General features: G+C 54.2%; 10 protein-coding genes across 10 annotated transcripts; 5 read left to right on the forward strand and 5 right to left on the reverse strand.

Annotated features, from left to right (window-relative positions):
* Positions 1 to 113: 113 nt before the first annotated feature.
* Positions 114 to 687, forward strand: EV422DRAFT_501687 (uncharacterized protein; the record flags this gene model as incomplete). Its single annotated transcript, XM_053068212.1, has 2 exons — positions 114 to 434; positions 508 to 687. Coding segments are annotated over 2 exons (501 nt in total), but the record flags the coding sequence as incomplete, so codon positions are not given.
* Positions 688 to 1,443: 756 nt separating this feature from the next.
* On the reverse strand, positions 1,444 to 2,753 carry EV422DRAFT_510075 (guanylate-binding protein; the record flags this gene model as incomplete). Its single annotated transcript, XM_053068895.1, has 3 exons — positions 1,444 to 1,517; positions 1,581 to 2,026; positions 2,089 to 2,753. The coding sequence occupies 3 exons, from the start codon at positions 2,751 to 2,753 to the stop codon at positions 1,444 to 1,446; spliced, it is 1,185 nt and encodes a 394-aa protein (XP_052921038.1).
* Positions 2,754 to 3,176: 423 nt separating this feature from the next.
* Positions 3,177 to 4,275, forward strand: EV422DRAFT_501661 (uncharacterized protein; the record flags this gene model as incomplete). The annotated part of the gene is made up of 5 exons (XM_053068208.1): positions 3,177 to 3,344; positions 3,438 to 3,516; positions 3,580 to 3,668; positions 3,739 to 3,941; positions 4,017 to 4,275. The coding sequence occupies 5 exons, from the start codon at positions 3,177 to 3,179 to the stop codon at positions 4,273 to 4,275; spliced, it is 798 nt and encodes a 265-aa protein (XP_052921039.1).
* A 699-nt stretch (positions 4,276 to 4,974) lies between these two features.
* On the reverse strand, positions 4,975 to 7,915 carry EV422DRAFT_572133 (uncharacterized protein; the record flags this gene model as incomplete). Its single annotated transcript, XM_053073076.1, has 7 exons — positions 4,975 to 5,591; positions 5,684 to 6,353; positions 6,429 to 6,734; positions 6,810 to 7,082; positions 7,178 to 7,268; positions 7,338 to 7,605; positions 7,690 to 7,915. 7 exons carry the CDS (start codon positions 7,913 to 7,915, stop codon positions 4,975 to 4,977), a joined length of 2,451 nt encoding a protein of 816 aa, XP_052921040.1.
* A 1,009-nt stretch (positions 7,916 to 8,924) lies between these two features.
* EV422DRAFT_332452 (Tubulin/FtsZ, GTPase domain-containing protein) lies at positions 8,925 to 11,246 on the forward strand. Its single transcript, XM_053066361.1, has 11 exons — positions 8,925 to 9,051; positions 9,141 to 9,187; positions 9,255 to 9,324; positions 9,398 to 9,648; positions 9,717 to 9,806; positions 9,884 to 10,038; positions 10,118 to 10,238; positions 10,309 to 10,452; positions 10,537 to 10,620; positions 10,711 to 10,856; positions 10,927 to 11,246. Exons 1-11 carry the CDS (start codon positions 9,028 to 9,030, stop codon positions 11,166 to 11,168), a joined length of 1,374 nt encoding a protein of 457 aa, XP_052921041.1. The 5' UTR covers positions 8,925 to 9,027; the 3' UTR covers positions 11,169 to 11,246.
* An 825-nt stretch (positions 11,247 to 12,071) lies between these two features.
* EV422DRAFT_332561 (uncharacterized protein) lies at positions 12,072 to 12,967 on the reverse strand. Its single transcript, XM_053066362.1, has 3 exons — positions 12,706 to 12,967; positions 12,592 to 12,641; positions 12,072 to 12,508 (listed from the first exon to the last, which is right to left on the reverse strand). The coding sequence occupies exons 1-3, from the start codon at positions 12,726 to 12,728 to the stop codon at positions 12,111 to 12,113; spliced, it is 471 nt and encodes a 156-aa protein (XP_052921042.1). The 5' UTR covers positions 12,729 to 12,967; the 3' UTR covers positions 12,072 to 12,110.
* A 719-nt stretch (positions 12,968 to 13,686) lies between these two features.
* On the reverse strand, positions 13,687 to 14,172 carry EV422DRAFT_484449 (uncharacterized protein; the record flags this gene model as incomplete). The annotated part of the gene is made up of 2 exons (XM_053067351.1): positions 13,687 to 13,988; positions 14,058 to 14,172. Coding segments are annotated over 2 exons (417 nt in total), but the record flags the coding sequence as incomplete, so codon positions are not given.
* Positions 14,173 to 15,080: 908 nt separating this feature from the next.
* On the forward strand, positions 15,081 to 16,567 carry EV422DRAFT_547247 (uncharacterized protein). Its single transcript, XM_053071588.1, has one exon. It carries the CDS (start codon positions 15,284 to 15,286, stop codon positions 16,145 to 16,147), a length of 864 nt encoding a protein of 287 aa, XP_052921044.1. The 5' UTR covers positions 15,081 to 15,283; the 3' UTR covers positions 16,148 to 16,567.
* A 965-nt stretch (positions 16,568 to 17,532) lies between these two features.
* On the reverse strand, positions 17,533 to 19,163 carry EV422DRAFT_572137 (uncharacterized protein; the record flags this gene model as incomplete). Its single annotated transcript, XM_053073077.1, has 8 exons — positions 17,533 to 17,762; positions 17,829 to 17,847; positions 17,941 to 18,274; positions 18,348 to 18,461; positions 18,532 to 18,562; positions 18,640 to 18,720; positions 18,786 to 18,842; positions 18,908 to 19,163. 8 exons carry the CDS (start codon positions 19,161 to 19,163, stop codon positions 17,533 to 17,535), a joined length of 1,122 nt encoding a protein of 373 aa, XP_052921045.1.
* A 458-nt stretch (positions 19,164 to 19,621) lies between these two features.
* EV422DRAFT_572138 (uncharacterized protein) lies at positions 19,622 to 20,499 on the forward strand (the record flags this gene model as incomplete). The annotated part of the gene is made up of 2 exons (XM_053073078.1): positions 19,622 to 20,179; positions 20,248 to 20,499. 2 exons carry the CDS (start codon positions 19,622 to 19,624, stop codon positions 20,497 to 20,499), a joined length of 810 nt encoding a protein of 269 aa, XP_052921046.1.
* Positions 20,500 to 22,337: the final 1,838 nt, after the last annotated feature.

Below are 22,337 nucleotides of genomic sequence, written 5' to 3' on the forward strand. Positions count from 1 at the left end.
GCGGAGAGGTTTCCTGCAAGTGAGAGGGACGACCGCACCAGCCGCTAAGCCTCCTTCATCGACAGGTATGGGTTGTTTGTCGAAACATTTCTCACATAATGTGAGCTGACTCCAAAAACCGTCCAGATCGGCAACGATTCTCCACCGTCCGTACAACCGTCCTCGACGAGACCTCGCGTCGGCGAGCTCAACAGAAACACATCGAAGAACTGCAACAAGACAATTTCGTTGATGACGGGAGCCCTAGCTACTATGTTGCCCATCACGAAGCTGCAGCACGACTTGGGACGCTGGATAATCGGAAGAAGCGCGTGCAGGGTGACGAGGACTTGATCGCTAGCGGGGTGGGACAGGCGCCGCGGAAGAAGCAGAAAAGAGGTGGTGTGAGGGCGCTGCTGCAGAAGAAGAACTTTGCTACACTGTTAATGGACTCGGTATGTTGAGTGAAGATAATGTCTCGCTTTGTGGATGATGGGCCAGTACCTAACGGTCTTGACAATGCATCAGGGCATTGAGGCCATCCCACCACCCATACCGACGTATTTGACTGTGTCAGCGAAACCGTCTGTGAAACCGCCAAGAAAGTTCTGCTCGGTTTGTGGATACTTTTCAAAGTACACATGTATGCGATGCGGGATGCAGTACTGTAGTATAACATGTCGAGATGCTCACACCGAGACTCGGTAAGTATGCCACTGATGGTGCAAGGATAGTCTGGCTCCAAGCGTTGACATGGCTTTTTCTCCCAATTTCTAGCTGCTTGAAGTACACTGCATAGAGATGTTGTGTATACGACGCCACCCTCACATATTCTCGGCGCTCACATACGCCCGCGGGTCTCTGTTTCTGGTTCCTTCTCCGCCTTCCCTTTTTATTGCATTCCTTTTGGGAGTGGCGAAACCACACACACCCAACTGACCTGAGACTTGTGGGACAACTAAACCAGGTATGAGGAGCAACGCTAGCTTGTCTGTTCAGCCGCATAGCTACTTACTGCGGACTTTTACCAAGCAGAAGTCCTGAATAGCGCCAACCCTCAAACAACGTACTACTAGGAGAAGTAGGAGATCCGTGTACGCTCTGAGAAAGCTGCGTCCACCCTCTGATCTACCGGGTGCGCTGAGTAGGTGGTCAAGAGTTTGGGCTGAGGAACCACCAACTGAGTTGTGGAAGGTCATTCTTGATGAAGCAAGTTGAAGCAGGCATTTCTTTGTTTTAAGACAAAAGAAAAAAGATGTAATGAGACACTTTTGAAGAGCGGCCTCTGGCGCACATATCCTACTACAATAGTTGGGGTGGCCGTTGCCTGTGCAGAGGGCGTGGGGTTGCAAGAAGAGATGTCTGTTTATTCCGCGCGGAAGGCAAGGCGACGCGCTGGCCGAAGACGTATGTGAGCGCTGAGTCTCGGGTGAATATCAATGCCTCATTCACAAAGAAAACAAGTTACGTGTCGCTGAAGGTTGGCATATCGCCTCTGTTGAAGATATCTATATATGTCTGCGCCCTCGCCAGGAATGCTGTACCAAAGGGGAATTTTTCAGGCAAAGGCGGCCATGGACAAAACTCAATGCGGAGCTTACCGGGTCCGCTGACTTGTTCAACTTTCTGAAGTGCAGGAGAGTAGATCTCTTTTGGCGGTGAGACCGACAGAACCAGCCGACGAAGCTCATCCATTTTCTCGTACCAAATGGTCTTGATCTTGAAGGGGTCCGCCTTCTCGATGTACTTCAGCTGATGGTTGCTATGAACTGGTCTGGGCATGCGCCGAAGGTGACGGGATTTGAAAGTCTCTTTGATGGCTCGACGGACTTCGTTGGCAGTTTCCGACTTGTCATCTAACGCGGCTTCCTCTTTGAGCTTCTCTTCGAGATACTCATCATCGGTTTGCTCTTTCCCGTCAACTGACTCATGATCCAGATTGGCATCTCTGAGGACCCACACTAGACTTGGGAAGTATATGTCAAAGCCACTACTAGTTTCAGGTTGGCTTTTCGGATGAAGATGCTTGGCTATTTGAGTGATGCAGCTGGATAGGAATGGGAAATCAGCGGCAGCGGGCAAATAGGCTGTGAATGGTAACAACACTACCTCAAGCTGTTGAGCTGGTTCGCATCGATTGCACCGGCAATACAGTTGTATATCAGACACGAGCTCAGGAGCATGCCCAGAGTGAACAGCTGCATATCATATGCAGGGTCCGGGTTCTCTGTGTCCGCTAACCCTTCAAAGTCGAGGAGGAGTACCGTCTCACCTCTGTCCGTGCGTTTTAATGCCCAAATCCAAACTCCGCGCGTTTCTCCATGAGATTTTGATCCTAGTGCAAACCCGTCCTGGATCCCTACCAGTTGATTCATCAAGAATGACTTTCCGTGTCCAAAGGTGCCCACAATCCCTATCACGGCAACTTTATCTTGGATCCCTTCCAGAAGAGTCTTCCCTTCTGGGGATATGGTAAATGTCGGTCGTTCTTTTGACTCATTGTGGTCCCTATGAATGAACTGGATGGGGCTGTGATGTAGTGCGACAAGATTCGCAGGGGTAGCATCGAGCCCAGGCGGACACCCGAGCGCTTCCGCCGAACCAAGCTTGGAGAGCTGGCGAACAGCTGGGTCCTTGTCATCCCGCGACTGAGCATGCGTCACCTCCGACATGTGAGGTCCATTTGAAATCGATGCCTTCTTCGGCGCTGGTTCGGGGTTGTCGACGCCATCCTGCCGTATTCTGGGCTCCTGTTTAGAGGCTCCGCAACCCATGTTTTATCGCGGACGGTATGTGGTGGGACAATAAAGACGGTTCTCACACGTCCTATGATCAGCAAGTTTCTTTAGCGAGTGTGCAGAGGCGGTGGGGTTGCAAGAAGAGATGTCTGTTTATTCAGCGCGGACGGCTACTAAGGGGTGCCGTTGTACTGTGAGGATGACACCTTGACACGGGTATTTTTGTACCTGCCATTTGGCATTGCGCTGAGGTCCAGTCAGTCCTGCACCAACTGCCAGCGTTTCGAGTTAACAGCCCTATTAACCAGCCTTCGTTCTCCGCCACAGTACAAGCTGCTCCAACAGGCACGCAGTCCCACCCACTCCGAACGCATGCAACCGACGTTCCCACGTAGCTTTTTTCGTAGCTATAGTTTCCACTCCTCTCTATTTGAAACCTTCTCACGGCCCATCTGAGCCATGACGGAGCCGGTCCTCGTATCCTCAACCTCTGCAAGGCTGGAACCCTACCTCCTCCTGGCCAAAAACGCCAAGGGCGCGGCAGCCGTCCAGTTGATCACCGATGTGTTGAATGCCCAGGGCGTCTATGTGTTTTCGGAATTGCTGGAGATGTCTTCTGTGCTGGATGTAAGAAACGAAGTTCCATTTATATACCGCTTATGTGATGTGTATCTTGTGTGCTCATACCTCCTTGCCGTTCCTTTGTTTGATCCCTCGAAGCTGGCGAATAACCCTGCCCATGCACCACACCTCAACCTACTGAGACTGTTTGCATATGGAACATACCGAGATTATCGAGGTAACGGAATTTCTTGGACTGCATGCGCTTGAAGATGGCGTTATTAACGCTCATCATCATCAGCAAATGCTGCATCCCTCCCTGCTCTCAGCGACACACAACTGAGGAAGCTGAAACATCTTACCATCGTCACGCTCTCCGGGGACAATAGGGTCAGTGCCCCATAATGTGCATCTCTCTTCCACCCATCCCACATGTGCTAAACATCCCTGCCCCCGTCAGACGCTAAATTACGACCTCCTTCTAAAATACCTCGACATACCCAACGTGCGCGAACTGGAAGATCTCATCATCGACGCGATATACCAGGACCTGATCAGGGGGAAGCTTGACCAGAGCAAGAAGTGCTTGGAGGTGGAGTTTGCGATGGGAAGGGATCTTCGGCCTGAGCAGGCGACGCAGATTATGGCGCTGCTTAGTGCATGGTACGTACACATACTCATTGGATGGTGGAAACTTTCGTGGGGGAACCGAGTCTCACGCAATCTGATCCACACCAGGTGTCGAACCTCCGAGACGATCCTAACAACAATCGATGCCAACATCGCCCACATCTCCAAAGTCACCGCCGAAGAAGCGAAAAGGAAAGAAGAGCACAGCAAATCGGTCGAACAAAAGAAGTGGGATGTGCAGGAAAAGGTACATGGGAAACATAACAAGACACCGTCTTCGGGTGGGCCTATTGACGCCTTGTTGGGGGAGGACGGCGGGCGACGGAGGGGATTGAAGGGGCGGTTGAATAACCCGAGTCGGCGGTAGGTAGGGGTGTACTGTACTGGAGAGAGGGTGGAGATGGGAAGGGGCTGCTTCACAACCATGGTGTTCCTCTATCGCCATATCTGGGGCTGTCCGTATGTATAAAGGCGTGTGGCACCTTGCATTTTTGAATATATTTTGTACATTAGCATAGGGCACATCGCCTTCGAAAATACGTTGTTGTCTTGTCCCGTTTCCCGTTGCCTGCCTTGCGTTCAATACGCCTACCTTCGAAATCAATGTCCATATCAAGATCAACCTCATTGTTCGCCACCAACCCTCATCTCACGACCGTAAAGTCAAACAAAATTGATATCCCAAACAGCATCCACCCAAAATGTCATATTCTCATGAACCAGCAAACGAAAACAAAAAGAACTATTCACACAAAGAGAACAAAAAGCTCGCGCATCTCGCACCCTCACCCACTAACCACCGGACCCCTGTCCGGGCCCAACCAACGCCCCATACGCCAAGCGATACATAGGCCCGCCAAGACTATCCCGCAAGCCAATGCAGAGAGTGTGTCCTGTGATGCCCGATCGCCGTTTTCGTCTTTTTTTTGTGTCCCTGATGTGTACTCGCAACACGCCCCTAATGCACAACGCAACCTCCCTCACCCCCGCCTCCCAAAAATCACCACTCGCAACTCCCATCCCCCACACCCCCAAGCCCCCAGGTCTAATCACCCACATCCGCACCCTACTGCCTCCCCCTCCTCCCCCCATTCGTAACCAACGTCACCCCTTTCTTCTTCCCTTTCTTCCCTCCGCCTCCACTCGCAGCATTCGCATTCGGCCCGCCACCCGGTGCACGAACTCCATTCGCTCCGTTCCCCATGCCCCCGAGATCACCCCCGCGCATCGGCCGATCGTCAGTCATGACCGCCTCCTCGAAATCGAGCGTCCAGCCGTGATAGTCGTCGATGAGGTAGTCGTCGTCGTCATCTTCAAGGTTGTAGGATCGTGACGATTTGGGTGCACGGCGCGTCCAGGGGGTGGCGGAGGTGGCGGAGGTTGCCGCGATGCGGGCGAAGGAGGATGGGGCGGCGGAAGTGGTGCGAGCGGCGCCGGAGATGAGATCCCCGCGGAGGTCGTAGGTTGGGGAGGTGGAAAGGTCGCCTGCGGGTTGGGGTTGTGCGGAGGGAAATTGGGCGGCGTAGTCTTCTTCCCAGGAGGAGGCGTAGGGCGCGTCGCCTTGGGGTGGTGTGGCGTTGAAATGGCTGGTGGATGGGACGGAGATCCGTTTGGAAGCGTCGTGCTCTTGTTTCTCTTTGCGCTCTTGCGCTTTGTATTTGTTGATGCGCTGGGAGAGTTCCTCTGCGGAAAGTGCCCGAAAAATATTCATCAGCACGGAGGCAAACCGAAAGTCTCGCAAACGACAACAGCAAAACGTTCTGCCGCAAACTCACTCTCAAAAGCGGTCCGAGTCGTCGCCGCAACCAACGGCGTAGGATCAATCTCGCAAAACGTAACATCACAGCTCAATGGTATATGTCCCAGGTATCTGCACCGCCGCCTCAAATCCTCGTTCATGGTACTCTCCTGCACCTTGATAACATCAACGACCAACCGATCCGGGAAGCTCTCGTACTCCCCATACTCGAACTTGAGCACCTTGATGTCCAATGGGTGCAGGTAGAGGTGCTGGCCGTCGACGGATTGGTAGAAGTAATACATCCCGTCAGAGGGGGGTTTCGACGGGTTTGCGGTTTGCTTTTTGCGGTCGAGGAGATCAGAGGCGGCGGGCGGCGAGGATGCGCTTTCGGTGGAACTTGGGGTTTCGTCGGATATTACTTGCGCGGTTGACGATCCCGCGTGCGACGGTTCCTTCTCTTCCGTGTCCCCAGATTCGGCGAAGTCATCGTCGGGAAACGCCGCATCCACATCTTTGTGCTCCTCCTGGAATCTTTTCGCTTGGGCGGCAAGGTCCGCCTCGGTCCAGGTCGGCACAGACGGTTCCGGCACTTTCGGTGCATGTATCAAGTCGGGCACCTGGGTATCGCCTGATGGACCAGCACCAGCTTTCTTCCGCGTGCTGCCAAGCAATGTATTCTTGCGAGCCAGCTCATCCAACGCGTCCTACCGATTCAAAAATGGAATGTCAGTATACCCATTCGGACCTACCGAATCTCAATTCAAAGTCTTCATGCACACCTTAACCTCCTTCAAAGCCACCTCCACAAACGGCCGTTCGCTCCCCATCCCACCCTGCGCCTCAACCTGGGTGCGACTAGACCCAGCCATCGCCTTCGCCACCGCTTCCTCCTTGATCGTCTCACTGAGCAGATCTTTCAACTGCCGGCGCTCATTCTCGAGGATCTCCGACTGGAGATACTCGGGGCTCGAGAGCATCAGCTTTGCGTAGGGAACTGCGTTCGCGTTGGCGATCGAGGGCGGGGCTTTGCCGTCCACCTGGTTCCATGTATGGTAGGCGATACGGGGAAGTGTGATTGTGGAGTTCTGTCGACCAGAACATGAAACTTAGTGTTTGTCAGGTGTGGATACACCGGATGAGATGAATCAGGCAACACATACCAATGCCCGCTTCATCAAAATCATCTCCACCTTAGCCGGCTGACTGACAGACGCCTTCCCAACCTCTTGCAAGTATGAGAACCGTGCCGGCTTTAGATCTTTCGCGTAGATCGCATCGTAGCAAATCGGGCATTTGCGCCACTTCTTCTCGCCAAGATGCAGGTAATGCGTGACACAGTGCCAGCAATACACATGCCCACATTTCGTCACTTTCGGGGCGATCGGCGGCGAGAGACAGATCGGGCAGCTTGCTGGCTTGGTGATCGGGACCACCTGGATAATTTTTCATGTGGCGTTGGTAACAGGCTAATAGAACACGGTTCGGCGCAACCGGATGGAGAGTATCAGAACAATACGGAAACACATACAGCCTGGACGATGCTCTCCCAGTTCACAATGACGTCCGGGTCGAAAACGTTGACGGTGTAGTCACCGCTTTCGTCCATGATGAACCGGAAGCTGATGCCGTCAAGACGATTGTGAGAACGCGCGTCCAGGCGGATGACGAGCAAAGGAGATATAACCTACTTTGCATTCACGAATCGTTCCTTGTTGTAAGGTTCGTAATATGCGCTGCTCTTTCGCTTTACAACCCGACTTTGAGTGGGACGCTGGCGCGGTGGAAGCTGGAAGCCCAGCAGATGGTTCAAGCTGATCTGTCCTCGTTTGTTTGGCGACCCAAACGCCGGATCTAGCTGATAATCATCAAGGAAGCCTGGAACCATTTGCTGTTGATTCCTGGCATTCTTTTTGTTCTGCCTACGCTGTTCCTGCTTTCGAGGTCGGGCTTGCGTACCTGGCGGAATAGGAACATCGATGAGGTCCAAATACGGAGGAACGGCATGATGATGCTGATGCGGAGCATTAGTGGTCCACTCACCCGGCCCTATGTGGCGAAAGCCAGAAGAGGCGGAGCCTCTAGCATTCCCATCGGCGTAGTTTCCTGAAGTGGAAGCAGACAACGCCGCGCTTCCCCGTCGCCCTCCCGCCCCGCCTCCGCCCTTATCGCCCCAGTTGCCCGAGTTGGCAGCGCTGCTGCCCCCACCAGACAAAGCTCCAGAAGACGAGTTTCCGCTAGGGTTAAACTCTGCAGCGTTCGCGTTCATTTTTTTGGGGATCCTTGCTCCTCGGTAAGACATATGGAAGGAGCCACGACGTTACGGCTGTGAAGCGGGAATTGGCAGGCAGGACGGGTGAATAGTCAAAAGACGCTTCAGGCGGAAGCTGCCCTTTCCTAGCGGAAGCAGCGGATATCGGAGTGCTGATGCGTGTGGTGTGAGTGCGATGGGTGATCAGCGAGAGTTATCCTTTCTTCCTAGAGAGTGACAAACAGGTCGTTCGTGGCTTGCAAGGCGCGAGGTGGGGAACTAAACCTGACGTCAAGTAACAGAGCGAAATGGAGGAGCACAGACAAAACACGAAGCCGCAGAGAATAAGTCCAGTTAGGGAACGCTGCTGCGAGAGAGACGGGGTGCCGGTCTTTGATGTGTAAGAGGGGGGAGGGAACGGACGATAGATGCGAGGTGCCAGTGGAGTGCGTTTGCAATAACGTGCTGGTCCACGTTTCCCGTTCCCGTTGTCAGATCTGGCGCCCTTATCCGTCGTCATCTGTGACTTGGAACAGACACGTTTTCGCCGCATGAGTAATCTGCACCAGTTAGGGTTACGCGTAATCAGACTTAGACTCGAAGTGTCCTTGAGACCTCCTTGTAACCTCCGTGCTCTCCACATATATAGAAGGACCACACACTGTGGCCGTCGGTTGGAACTCATCTCGCTGCAGCAGTACGATGTCTGGAGGATGCTGGGTTGGGGCTGGTCGGGAATCGGGATGGAGCGGGATGGAGGGGATGGGCAGGCATTGGGCAACGCGTCTGCAGAAGTTCCTCCGACTGCCAAATTGGCACCAAATTCGCTGCACGTCGGTGAACATTACGCTGGAGGCTACATCGATAGGAGGTAACCTGGGCGGCAACAGCCTCACGAAAGCCGTCCCACGTTCCTTGATACATAGCGCTTTGGCCTTTACTTGAGCAGAATTGGGAACATTTTCCCACGGACGACATAGTATAGCGTCTGCCAGCCTTTGCGGTGGCGTGTAGCAGGGAAATTACATACAGAGACGGCAGTCCAGGGACAACCCTTTGTCGACGGGCTCTTTGTGTTCCACTAGGAGTAACATCCGCTTTGAGTACTTTGGACGACAAGAAAGACGTGGATGATCGTACTGCAAATCGGCCAGGTAACCCCGTGCACGGGCAGACGCTGCATTCCGGAAAAAAGAGGCTTTCGCTGTGTATTTAATCAGTGTACTCATGTACATCTATATAGTGTGGCATTCAAGTTGGGCAACAACTGTTCAAAGTCCTGGAGCAGGAGTGAGTGTTGCTCTGTCTCTTCTTTTCAGCCCCTTGAGCCAAGGACTTATTGATGCCTGGCTCGCAGATACAAAGGCAAAGAAAAGGTTGATAAGAGCTTGCAATTCAAACAGATCATTGTGGATACCGAAAGAAAAGTAGGCGTGAAGATCGCAACTCTTAATCTGGCCTGGGACTCTAAGCACCCTATCATCACCTGCCTTTTCCCAGACATGGCGCCAACACCAAAGAGCCTCAACCCCCGCAACACCAGCAGCCAAACCAACTTCCGCATCCGCTCCCAAAACTCCCCCTCCTCGACCTCTCTTCCCAACAACCTACCTAGACAGCGGCACCTCCGGTCGCGGCAACAACTGGGCACATGGGTACTGGGACATCACGCATCTCGAGAAGGTGATGGAGTCGATACGGAGAGAGGTTGAGAGGGGAGATCGAGGGGAAGGGGTTGTTCTGCTGCATAGGTATGGCTAGGGAAGGGGGTTTCGGGGCGTGAAATTCGTTGTAAGATGATTCTGATGTGGAGTTGCAGCGTGGCAGGGGGCACGGGGGCCGGGTTCGGGTCGCGGATAGCTGAGGAGTACAGAGATGCTCATCCCAAAGGAAATTTGATGTCGTACGGGTATGTAGTCATCGACTCGCTTTCCTTCCGCTTCAGCGGCAGCTATCGTCTCACATGCTTCAAACTCCCACCCACAGCATAACACCCTTCTCAGCGGGCGAAACCTCCCTGCAACACTACAACTCCCTCCTATCCCTCGGCTGGGTTCAACGCTACGCCGACATGGTGGGGATCTTCTCAAACGACGCGGTCATGAGCATCGTAAGCAAACAGTACGGGCTGGTCGGAAAAGGTGAGATTTGGTTCGCGCCAGGGATTAAGCATTTTTCTTCCGGTCTGACGATCGATGATTCTATATCACGGGTTGGAAGCTACGAAAACGGAAAAGATCACGTTGGATGACTTGAACGAGTACATCGCGCGCAGCATAGCGGGACACCTACTCCCCATCACGCCCATCGAGAACGCGGATGGCAAGCTCGTTTACAAAGAGTACGTACAACTTCAATCGGCCCATCATTCCCATCCCCCCGCACACCAACCCCTTCCGCATCTCTTCCAGGAAACCAACACCATCAGACTTCCAGACCTCAGCAGCCGAGCTCGCCCCCGCGCCCAAATGCAAGATCGTGCATTTCGCGTCGTCGACGGTCGTTGCGGGAGCGATGGGCTCGTCTGGGCCCGGGCTTGGGAATCTTAACTCTAGGTTTGCCCTTTGCCATAGTTATGGAATGCGCAGTATGTATCGAACGAACGTATAAATGCTTATCTGTGCATTTATCGTTTTTAGGCTTACTGCTGCTGTCGGATGGGACGACCTCCGGACGAACCTGTTGCGGAACATTCCGCCCTTAACGGGGTCATCTAAACGACAGTAAGCATCCACACCCTGTGGTTCTACCGCCGTCAACTCGTTGTGAGATGTGCTTGCTGATTCACCCATATCAATGTCTCTCTTCTTCAGTTGTATAGCAGCCCGCCTCCAAGCCCGCGGCGTGATCGGGCCCGAGTACTGGACCCGCAACGACCAGTTCGAGGACAAGCTCCTGGCCAAATTGGGGCTTGTGTGTGGGCCGGACTGGTTTGATGTGCGGCGGTCGTCTATGTTTGGTGAGTGACACAACATGCTGCCCCTTCCCCACAAATATCTCCCCTAAGCCCCCCTTCCACCCACCCTCAGCCCTAGACCTAAAATCCCCGCTCCGGTCCCTCGACCTCGCCTACAACGGCAGCGATGCCCTTACACTGCTCACCGACGTACACACCAAGGCGCAGCGGATGTACGCGGAAAAGGCGTATCTGCACTGGTACGAGCGGTACGGCGGGACGGAGGTGTTTGATGTGTTTGAGGAGTGCTTTGAGACGGTTGCGGGGGCACGGGATGCGTATGTGGATTTTTTGGGCGGTGGGGTGGGGTTGTAGGTGGAGTGGAAATGACTGGCCCGTTTCTCACGCCCATACCCTTGTATTCCTGTAATTATGTATGTATGTATACGTTCAATGAGACACTTACAACCGTCTGTCCAATTCTCCGTCGCAAAGTCCGGCTCGGGTTCGCCTAAGCGCCAATTACATCCTCAAAAATACGCCATGTGTCCTAGACCTGTCTGTCCCTTCCACAAGTTCACCCCCATACGCCGCTCACTCATCACCCCCAACCCCAACCCCCCTCCCCGCACACCTCCCCGGAAACACCCCGCTCTTCCCCGTCCACACATTGCTCCCATAAACCCACCCATCATCAAACCTCCTCTCGACAATCACTAGATCCCCTTTGGCGATCGCCAGCTCATCCTCCTGCGTCGGCGTATGTGACATGAGCGCGATCTCCTGCACGGGCTGTGAGGAGAGGACGGTGGGTGGGAGGGTCTCGTATTGGGGGGGTGGGAGGTCGGCGGGGGTGGTGGGAGTGGTGGGGTCGGTGTAGGTGGATTTGGAGAAGAGGGACTGTTGGCGTTTGGGCGGGGCTTGGTGGTGCCACGGTGGGATGATTTGTGAGGGCCCTGCGTGAGATCCGGAGATCATGCTGCTGTCCGTGCTCATTTGGGACGCCACCCGACTACTTGCGGATGCGCCGACGCTCCAATCTTCGTGGACTGCGCTATGTGCTGATGGATCCGCTGGGTCATATCTCTCCCCGGGGCTGAACGGCCTAATAGGTGTGGCTAAAGAAGGTGGGGGCTGGTAGGAGGCGTGTGCAGCGGGCGGGGTAAATGATGTGTGTTTTGTTGGTGGGTGGTGGCGGCGGCGGTAGAAGAAGAAGGCGAGGGCTAGGGCTACGATTGCGATTGGGATTGCGACTGCAATATGCAACGATGATGGTTAGGAGAAGAGGGATGATATTACGCGCGGTGCCATTGCATCTCAGAGGGTGATATTACCTCCAAGGGCGATTTTCAACACTGTGCCACTTCCAGGGTCAACCACTCCCCGGTTGTCGGGCCCCGCGGTTGCAGTCGATATTGCAGCGGACGTCGCAGATGCAGTCGCAGAGGGAGTGGTAGCCGTACTGGACGTCGCAGGCCCCAATGGTTTAGACGGCACGCCCATCAAAGCACCCCCGTCGACACATCCGACATCAAACGAGCTGAACCACTTCGTAGAAACACGATGCGAGTCCACACATTTAGAGTCACCCCGGACGGCCGTCGTATTTGGGCTCGTCGCGCAGTTCTGATCGTCGTAGTAGTTGAAGACGCCGGAGGTGCAGTTTGCGTTGAAATAGAGGAGTGAGGACGGGGAGGGGTGGCATTTGCCGTCGGCTTCAAAGAGGTGGGTTTGGTTTGATGATCTCGTTAGACGAGGGCTTTTGCTTTCACTTTTCGGAGAAGTTCTTGAGACTTACCGAGGAAGTAGTCCACGGAATCCAACAGAGTGGTAGCCGTGCAAGCCGGACTGATGAGGGGGATTGATCAGCAATCACAACATCACAAGAAACGACCGCATGAAATATACTCACTCGCTAAACCTCCTCGCCCTCATATACGCCTGAAACCCATCAGTTCCCTGCTTTATCAGGCTCTGCGACTGCAGAGCGCAGGTTTCCACGGCATAATTGTTTCCATTCAGCACGCACTGTCGAGGGGCCGCGCATACAGCGGTGTTCGTGTTCAGAACTGTCCAAAACGGGAATTGCACTTTTTTCGATGGGAAGAGACATGAACGCGTTTAGCGAGAAGAGCACTGTGAAGGACTGGCTGTACGGACCAGCCCAAGAGGTGGTTTACCTCTCGCATCGCAGTTATTCGTGTCGACGGCGCTGGCCCAATATGAAAACCTGGCAAGCGTGGCCAGATGAGGTGAGATGGAACCAGCTTATCTTGCTTCACGCGGTTTATGTACCTGGTTACAGTTGTGCTCATGGCGTCGTTCTTGTCGTTTCTTTCTCGCCAACGGAGGGTTTGAGTGCAAGCTGGGCTTATGTCTATTTGGTACGTCTACCGTCTTCACGTCGTCGGCTGCTTATCGGACACCTTCACGCAACGTTTGCTCATCGTGGGTGAGTCGGGCCTTGAAGCCTCGCACGTTGGGCTTGCCCCATGGTTCGCTCACCGCCCCTCCAAGGCTCCAACCCAACTTGGTTGGAACTTGGCGGTCACTTGGAAATCTTATCAAGTGCCATATAAGGGATAGTATAGATAGTCATGGGCGACCCCAGGTTGCACATGTGCGACAACTTGTGACTAATGACGGCTTTTCGACGGGATCCACTGTCAATGCACGGTCGCTCTCGATCGATTCGCCTTCGGCCCCTTTTCTACATAACCCACATAGTCGTTGGGAACAGATGCTACTCCCATTTCACTCGTCCTTCGTTCCAAAAAATTTTCTCCAAAGCTCCGTAGCACGTCGCTCTATCTGTATCTACCTCTTGCACTACTTACAGCCGACGAGGGATCATCTACAGTACATCCTCCTTCATCTCCCCCTCCTCATCGGCAACACCCCTCCGCCACCCAACATACCTCTTCAATTCCTTATCGCCCACCTCACTCCGCCACCGCTCCGCATCCTCACAGAACAGCTCGTAGGATTCGCGCGCGTAGGCGCCGACGCCGGGAAGTGGTGGTAGCCGTGTCGACCCATTGTGAGTGTCGGTGGATGTGTTCTTCCCGAAATTCCACTTCACAAATGCCCGCGACAAGCGCACCAACCTTACTGCTCGAATATTTTGCAGACCCAGCGGGCGGAAGAGGTTTGTCAGTGCATCGAGTGTACATGGCGGTCTGCACACGTAGCCTTCTTCCCCAACTGATTCGCTCCCCATATCCTCAGGCAGCGCCACCGCCGCCCACTCCTCCGGCACATGACTCCACCCCAGAAGCACCCACAAAACCGGCCTCACCGCATCGCCCCGCGTCAAATTTAGCAGCATGGTGGCGACGAGAACGGCCCATGGATTGGCGTGTAGGTTCTCTTGTATGAGGTTGTGTGGCGAAGGCCGAGGTGTGAAGGGGGGTGTGTAGGTTGTGAGGACGCTGCGAAGGGGTGCGGTGGTGAAGGGGGTCCAATCGACGGTCTTATAGAGCAAAGCGGAAAGGAGGTCTGCGGAAAGGAGGTCGGTTGGGTGTGGTGATGTTGGTGCTGAGGTCGGTGCTGGTAGTATGGCGCCTCGCTTGGTAGTCCTCTTCCGCTTCGGTGGCATTGTTTGGACGACTAGATCTAGTTCCAACGGCGACATCATATCCGTCTTTATCGCTGTCGTCGTTGCCGCCAGCTTGGCCGCCCGCGTAGCATCAATATCCTCCGAATCTACTCGTCCTTTACTTCGCGTAACCGCGCCATCCCCATCAACCATGAAAAACGGGCTCACAACACCCGTCGTCGCCTGACCCCGCCTCCGAACCATTACCCGCTGCGCAACACCCATGTCCAGTCCGGTGCTATGTTCTCCAATATCGTCCACCTGTGGTCCCGCACTTCTTTTCCTCCGCCTGGTTTCCCGCCGCGTTGGAGTCTTGGCCGGCGTCGGGATGGAGCGTGCATCCGCTTCCAACATACTTGTATTGCTGCTCGTCCGAGGGGGGTTGGGTGAGAAGTAAGGACTGCTCTGCGGTTGTCGGGCTCGTCGTTGGGGTCGTGCGGATGAAGGCGGGGTGTGAGGAGGACTTGCTGAGGGCGAAGATGGGGATTGAGTGGGAGGGTGCATGGACGAGGACTTGCTATGCTTCGGCATTGTGCGGCTTGAGGATAACTCCGACTACCTGTATTGTTCGAAGTTAACGGGATAACCCCGTCTAGAGACTGGATATGTGTTGGAGGTTTTGGCGTGATCCCTGTGCCCGTGCGACTGACTTAGTCGGGGGTGGGTGCAGACTTTTGAGCCCAGACTAACAATTCCGAAACCTGAAGGTGGAGTTGGACGTCGGTACATCATTCCCCTTCCATTCCAAACCAATCCTGTACCATTGAGCCACTCAGCACAGCATTCCCCAGCAACACCTACTCGAACTCTCTCCTTCCCTCGCCAGTTCCTGTAGCATCACACGAGAAGTCCTGTCCGCGTCCCCCTACTCATAGCTCCCGAACCGTAAACAATGTCCGCCGTCCCCGCGACCCCGGCATCAACCCCTACGGCCGCCACCCTACCCACAGTCGCCACAACCGGCGCACCCACACTCTTAACCCACCAGATTGCCGGCCACGCAGGCCAAATCCTCTCCCTCCCCAACGGCTTGATTGCCAAAGTGTGTCCCATAAAAGAAAAGCATTTCTACGAACATGTCTTCCATTCCCCGCGCGCCGATCTGGTCGCTTTTCAAACCATCATCCCGAAATATGCAGGCGTCCCTGCCGACATACCTCCTCCAACGACACCCACTGGCGAAATCGATACCACCAAAGCCGTGATCCAGGCGCAGGATGTGCTACGCCCGTTCACCAACCCTTCCGTTGCGGACATCAAGATCGGCACGCGGCTTTACGGCACTGAAGCCGACGCCGCCAAACAGGCGAGAATGGAACATCAAGCGGCTATCACGACTAGCGGGGCGACGGGGCTGCGGATTTGCGGAACGCGTGTGTTCCGGCGGTCTGACCAAACCTCTGTGGTGCATGATCGCACGTTCGGGCGCGCGTTGACGGTCAAGACATTGCCTTCTGGCGTGGACGAGTTCTTCAGTGCGGCGGATATACCGGACGCGACGCAGAAGCGGAAACTGGTGGAGAAAGTGGCGGCAGCGTTGCGCGCGGTGCTTGCCGTGCTGGAAAAGGCGTGTGTGCGGTTGTATGGCGCGTCGTTGTTGGTGGTCTATGGGGATGATGATGAGGTGGATGTGAAGATTATTGACTTTGCGCATTCGCATGTGGAGGAGGAGACGGAGGGGCCGGATGAAGGGGCGGTTTTCGGCGTAAAATACTTGATTCGGATACTCGAGGAGTTGGCTGATGACCGGCATTAATGTGATGCGGAGGAAGTGAGTGGACAGGGCTTTTGCGAACCCTTTCAGCAGAACGTAGGGCATAGACTTTAGATAGCTGTGCAGTGTATCACCCTCACTTGTATGCATTCACGGCATTTGCGTGGGATTTTCATAGAGTGAAATAACAGAACATGTTGATGACATCGCAGATGCTTCGGCGAAATGTGTAATCTGTCTAAACTTGTAATCTCTATCCGGGTCTTGCATGTTCTTGGCAGCAGACGGTCAAATCGGCGGGCGCGGTGGCCCTTACGTTAGATGACCGTGCCTTCGGACTTGCATACACACTTCCTCACCTTCTTCTGCTTGATTTCTCGCTTTCCTTCTCTCTCAAATCCGGTCGGGATGATTATCGTGCTGATTAGAATCGTAAGAACCAGTCCCATCCCAAGATTAGTTTCAGGCGCGCCGCATCGATGAAAGGTCCTCGCCAGCATGAATCGCCATCATATGCGAGGAGTTGGTGTCTGACCTGACCGACACGTAGAAATTCGAGACAAGTCTCTACCTCAGGCAATCCCACCTTTTTCCATTACGTTGCTTTCTATATAAGGTGCTCGTAGGAGCTTCGGCGTCTCCCGGAAGTAGTCGGGAACGCCAGAACCTCGGCTGTGAGCAAGCTCACGGCAGGTGGGTAACTCCCAAAGATCATTTTGTCAATAACGCGCGACATGCAAGTTGGTTATGGTCGCCTTACTACCAGACAGGAAGAGTTTTTGGGGAACAATGAATCAAGAGGGGCCAGGAGGGTAAAGGAGCTGACTCGGATACAAAAGGAGGCGAAAAGGAGAACGTCCACTGCCTGCACAAAGTTCGAATGCCAGCTTCGTCAATTGTCAAACGCGTAAACGCGAACTTTGACAGCATTTTGACAGAGTATTTGCTGTGTCATCATTGAAAACGCGAAAACGCGTCTCGGAGTTCCCAAAACCAACGGGTCCGAGAAATTCTGAGCCAGGCCTGGAGGATATAGCTTGATCTTGAGGAGCAAGGGGTCAGAGGGAGGGGTCGGATGAAGATGCTGGTTGATAGAGGACGGTTAGCTCGAGATAATGGTGGAGGAATAGGAGGGTTGCCAGCGCAGGGAATGCAAACCTATCCTTTCTGAGAGAAATCTTCAGAGAGAATGAGAGTTGTAGGGATGCCTCCATTTTTGCTTTTCGGTTTGGGACATGAAGAAGTGGAAGAAGCCGTCGGGGCGCTGATTTGTGAACGGTCGGCGTGCCGCCCGGTCTAATTGAGTTCTACTGTAACTCCTTCCAAGGGGTATGTCTACATACACTACTCCCTAACCTACGGAAACGGGTATCAAGTCTCATCTCCATCAATCGCTTACGTATTCCTATCCCACCCAACAAAACACATCACGCCTCATCCAACAGCATCGCTCTAGATCTCGGCCCAGCGGTTCCCACCGTCTGAACCTGCTTAACCGCCGCAATGCGGCTCACTTGCACGGAGCTAGGCGTGTCAATGAAGTTTGCATCGACGAGGGTTTGGCGCGCGCTCGCCAGGGCCTCGAAGAAATTTTCTCCGAGGGTCCAGAGTGCGCAGAGAAACATTTCTGTTGGGATTACATAGATGCTGGCTGCCACTGCGGGGGAAGGTTTCAGTTTCCGTTCGAGCCGTGTCAAACGAGAGGATGGAACATGAAACTCACCATCGTAATAGGTCACCACCTGCCAGATGTTGGGGTAGGAAGATGAATATGCGTAAGCAAGCGATGGCGCACTCCGTCGTTTTCACGAATGCAGAGTTGAAGAACCACTGACCACAATCCCCGAAATAGCAGCCGCAAACGTAAAAGCCATAATGAGATTATTGGCAATCTCTAGATTCGCCAACTTGCTATCCCGATTGTTTGTAGCAGAGTTCACCGAACTCTGCGCCACACGTAGCTTATACGTGAACGTCGCCAGGCCCGTAGCGACGTAAATGATGGGATGTACGGCTGCAAGACCCCAGAAAGACTTGCGGACATAGCCTTGTCGTAGGAGGTCGGGGATTGCAATGCCTACTCCAGCCGCCGTTACTGCAAAGGCAATGGTGGACTGTGCGACGAGTACGGCGCGAGATTGGCGTTCGTCGGTGTAGACGGCGGCATACCTTGTGAAAAATGCGTCAGCGCATACAAACCTCTTCATGTCGCCGAATAGTTACGATGGGACAGACACCATACCTGTAAGCAGCAGCCACATTGAGTGTGAAATCGCGCACCTCCGGTACAACAAGCAGTGCCATGACGTAGCCAACGACATGTCTTTCACCGAACACAGCGCTTGGCGGGTTCACCCTACGGATCGCGTGGAGAATGTCAAGCCGACCACTAAAGAGTGAAGCGTGAGTTTTCGAGGCGGACCTACTTTCCCCAAACTCCTGTCAAGGAATCCATCACTGAAGATACAGGAACCAGACTTGTGAGACTCGGGGTGCAAAGAGCGTTCAGGCCGCCTGATCGGTGAGATGCGTACCTGTCAAGATTGACGTAACCAAAAGTAGATACCCCCGTACATTCCGTTTAGAAAAAAGCCTCCATGTTGCGACTCCGACACCTACAACCACAGGAGGTAAGCTGCCCAAAGCATCTCTCAAATTCCCCCACGACCACACCACGTACTGAATAAAGCAACAGCAACAGTAAGACCGATGATTATCGAGGGCCCGCCATATCTCACTGTAACCGACAAGAGATCAGCCACATCAGCCAAATCAACAGGTGAACAGGTGGTGCGAGCTTACAGGCAGTAGAATCGACGGTGTAGCTGACTGTAGCCGCAATTTGAGCCTGAGCAGCAGGACTGTTGAATATCGCCAGCTGGATGGCTGCGTTGTTGGATAAGGCCTTCTGGACTGCGGGGTTTGATAGTAACGCGGATAGAACGGAAGCGCTGGTGAAGAGCTCGCCGACCGCGGTGGCATTGTCCAGAAGCCCGTTTAGAATCGTTTGCTGGACTGTGGGCTCTGCGACGCATTGCGCGAAGGTGTTGTTGTCCATCCTGCCTCTCTGACACCGACCAGCTTCTCTGACATGGAATGTACGCAGTCACCTGCAATCCTGTAAATATCCGAGAAACTCTACTGCCCTTCGCCAGAAACGCTTCACAATTTGCCGCGGCCGGTACATCCAAGACTCCAAGCATCATAGAACATGAGCTGCACATTGCCGCTTTACCCTGGCATTCAGAACATGGAACCGCTGCGACGTCGTCGTCTGGACCGTCTCGACCGGGTATCCCGTGTCAGGGATATCCCGGTATGCAGGCCTGGTCGTGGGAACTGGTCAGCCTACGAGTTGTCTGTTGCTATTTTCAGCCTCCCCTCTTCTGACGGCATCGGCAGACGCGCTGTCGGAACCGTGCGTGTCGTTTTGGTTTCTGGGAACGACTCCATCTCGTCTCAAAGACTCCTTCCGAGGATTATGAACTTTGATTCCGGAGACGAATGTTCCTGAGAATGCCTACTGCTCGAATACTACGTCCCGCAGCCCGACATGGCTGTCTGCGGCTCCCACACAGTGCCCTTCTTACACGCCGGCACATCACGACTCCCATCACCACCAGCCCCCTCAATCTCACTCTCGCTAACCCGTACCTGGACCTCACACCGCATTCCCACGCCCCCCTTCCGGCACCATCCTCACTCACCATCTTCCCCAACTTCCTCAGTCAAGACACGCAATTCCGCCTCGCGACGCTTGCAGAGAAGAAGCTGCGGCGGTTGTGCGGGAAGGCGTTCTGGGCAGGCCATTTTGATGGGGTTACGAAGGAGTATCGGGAGTGTTCTGTAAGGAGTTGGGGGGTGGGGGTTGGAGGCGGAGATGACGTGAGGGATGTTGGGGATGAGGATTTACCTGGATGGGTTCTTGGGAGGGTGAAGAGGACTGTTGAGGCTGAAGTGGGATCAACTTCTGCGGACGCTGGTGGTGCGGATGGGAAGATTCAATGGCTAGATCCGCACATTCTGGAATTGGCAGAGAATGGGGAGATCAGGGCGCATGTGGATAATGTCGAGGTACCACAAGCAAAATCCCTTTCTAAGGGTCTTTCACAGGCACCCATGCTTAACTTGCCCATTTCCAGGCCTCAGGCTCCATCGTGACCGGTCTCTGCCTCCTCTCTCCCGCGGTCATGATCTTCCGCAAAGTATCCGACTCATCAACGTCCTTCACCGCTTTGATGGAGCCAGGCACGCTCTATGTCCAGCGCGACGCGTTGCGGTACGATTATACCCACGAGATACCCGTCGACGGGCAGTTGAGGATGTTTAGGGGCAGTCCTGTGCCGCGCGGGAGGAGGATTTCTATCATGATGCGGGACGCGTTGAAAGGATGACCAGGGAAACGGCGATGTTGTGTATATTTTTGGGGATATGAGCTGTTGAAAACGATGCCCATGGATGAACGTGGATCCGGGCGGTATATACAGTATTATCTGTCTAGAGTGTAGAATAAATAGAATGTGCGGATGGATATGTACAATATATGTGGCGAGGTGACCAAAGGAAAACGGATGGATCTCGGCAGAAGAATCGGGGCTACGCGGTCGTTGCTTTCGCTCGGCCGTAATACTGTGGTGCAACGTCGACTAGCCATCGCGGCTGAATCACGGAGATGTTGCGCATGTACTGTTTCGTCGTGTGCATCTGGACGAATGAACAGGGAATCGTCAGTACATTGTCGTATCCGGCCCACGCAACACAAGCAAAGCACGCACCAGTTCATTATAAACAACAGCATCGACCTTCCTCAAAAACAACACCGAGCTCGGATGCACAAACACGTTCTGGTTCCCTACCAGAGTCTTATAACTCCCATCGGCAGTCCTCATCGCCACATTCTGGAAACACCCGCTCAAAAAGCATTTGACAACCGGCTCCATATCATCCGTCCCACAGCTCGCCTCCGTGTCTACATCCTTCATGCGGCCCACAAAGCTCACAAGCTGGCGTCGGATATCCGCGGCCTGCTTCAGCGACCTCTGGCTGACAAAGTTTTGCGCGCACCACGTCGCGTCGCCGTGCACAGACTGGTAGGCGTTGAACACGTTTAAGAGAGTGACGTGGTCGCCGTCGTAGCTGAGGAAGCGTTTCTTGGCAGTTGCGGCCTGGTCGCGTTTATCTGGTGGGGAGAAGAAGACGAGGTCGACGGAGAGCATGGCGATGATCGAGAGGACTTCTTTTGTGCATTTGTAGGTGGTGGATTGGAGGAGGACTTTGGAGTAGACGGGGTCTAGGGGGAGTTCGGCCATGCGTTTGCCGAGAGGGGATAGGCTGCCGTCGTCGGAGAGCGCGCCGAGGGCGTAGAGTTGCTCCAGGGCTCGCACGATCGATGTTCGCGAAGGTTTGTCCATGTAGTCAAAGTTGATCACGTCGTCTACCCCGGACGCTTTGAGGAGGAGAACAACAGCGGAGAGATTGCAACGCATGATTTCGGGCTCTGTTTCCTCCTCCAACGCGTCGAACGCGCGTTCCGTGTACAGGCGGTAGCACGCACCGGGCGCCTCTCTCCCCGCTCTTCCCATCCGTTGTCTTGCCGACGCCTTCGATATCGGCTGCACCGACAACGATTCCATGCCAATGCGCGGGTTGAACGAGCGCACTTTGGCCATGCCCGTGTCGACGACGTAGCGGATACCGCTGATGGTGATGGAAGTCTCGGCGACGTTGGTGGAGAGGATGATTTTCCGCGTTCCCGGCGGTGCGGGGTCAAAGACTTTGGTTTGTTGGTCGGTAGGCAGTTTGGCATAGATGGGGCAGACGAGGATTTTTGGGCATTCTGGAGGAAGGTATCTTGCGTTTTCTTCTATTAGCTTCTGTAGATTGTCGATCTCTTCCTGGCCGGTTAAGAAGACCAGGATGTCGCCTTTCGGCTGCTCCATGTGTAATTGGAAGCTGGCCACCAGGGCCGCGTCGACGTAGTCCTCCTGCTGATTAGCGGCTGCAAACGTGCGCACGGGGAACTGGCGTCCTGCCACATAGAGCACTTTGGCGTTGTCAAAGTACTTTGAGAACCGATCCGCGTTCAAGGTGGCGGACATGACAATGATTTTGAGATCGCTCCTCTCCCTCTGTATGGCCTTAACCATTCCAAACAGAACATCTGTCCGCAACGTCCGCTCGTGTGCCTCGTCCAGTATAATTGCCGAGTACTTCTTCAGCTTGTTGTCGCTCA

The sequence above is a fragment of the Fimicolochytrium jonesii genome (genome assembly GCF_025526975.1).
Source record: "Fimicolochytrium jonesii strain JEL569 chromosome Unknown EV422scaffold_41, whole genome shotgun sequence".
Taxonomy (NCBI): Eukaryota; Fungi; Chytridiomycota; class Chytridiomycetes; order Spizellomycetales; family Powellomycetaceae; genus Fimicolochytrium; species Fimicolochytrium jonesii.

What these genes read in the sequence shown, in the direction of transcription:
- EV422DRAFT_332452 (XM_053066361.1), top strand. Translation starts at nt 9,028, where the DNA reads ATGATCGTACTGCAAATCGGCCAG. An exon ending in GGAAATTTGATGTCGTACGG is followed by an intron (nt 9,807 to 9,883) that starts GTATGTAGTCAT and finishes TCCCACCCACAG; the next exon opens with CATAACACCCTTCTCAGCGG. An exon ending in GGCAAGCTCGTTTACAAAGA is followed by an intron (nt 10,239 to 10,308) that starts GTACGTACAACT and finishes CATCTCTTCCAG; the next exon opens with GAAACCAACACCATCAGACT.
- EV422DRAFT_332561 (XM_053066362.1), bottom strand. Translation starts at nt 12,728, where the DNA reads ATGAGGGCGAGGAGGTTTAGCGA. An exon ending in AGGGCGAGGAGGTTTAGCGA is followed by an intron (nt 12,642 to 12,705) that starts GTGAGTATATTT and finishes CCCCCTCATCAG; the next exon opens with TCCGGCTTGCACGGCTACCA. An exon ending in TTCCGTGGACTACTTCCTCG is followed by an intron (nt 12,509 to 12,591) that starts GTAAGTCTCAAG and finishes ACCTCTTTGAAG; the next exon opens with CCGACGGCAAATGCCACCCC.
- EV422DRAFT_547247 (XM_053071588.1), top strand. Translation starts at nt 15,284, where the DNA reads ATGTCCGCCGTCCCCGCGACCCCGGCATCAACCCCTACGGCCGCCACC.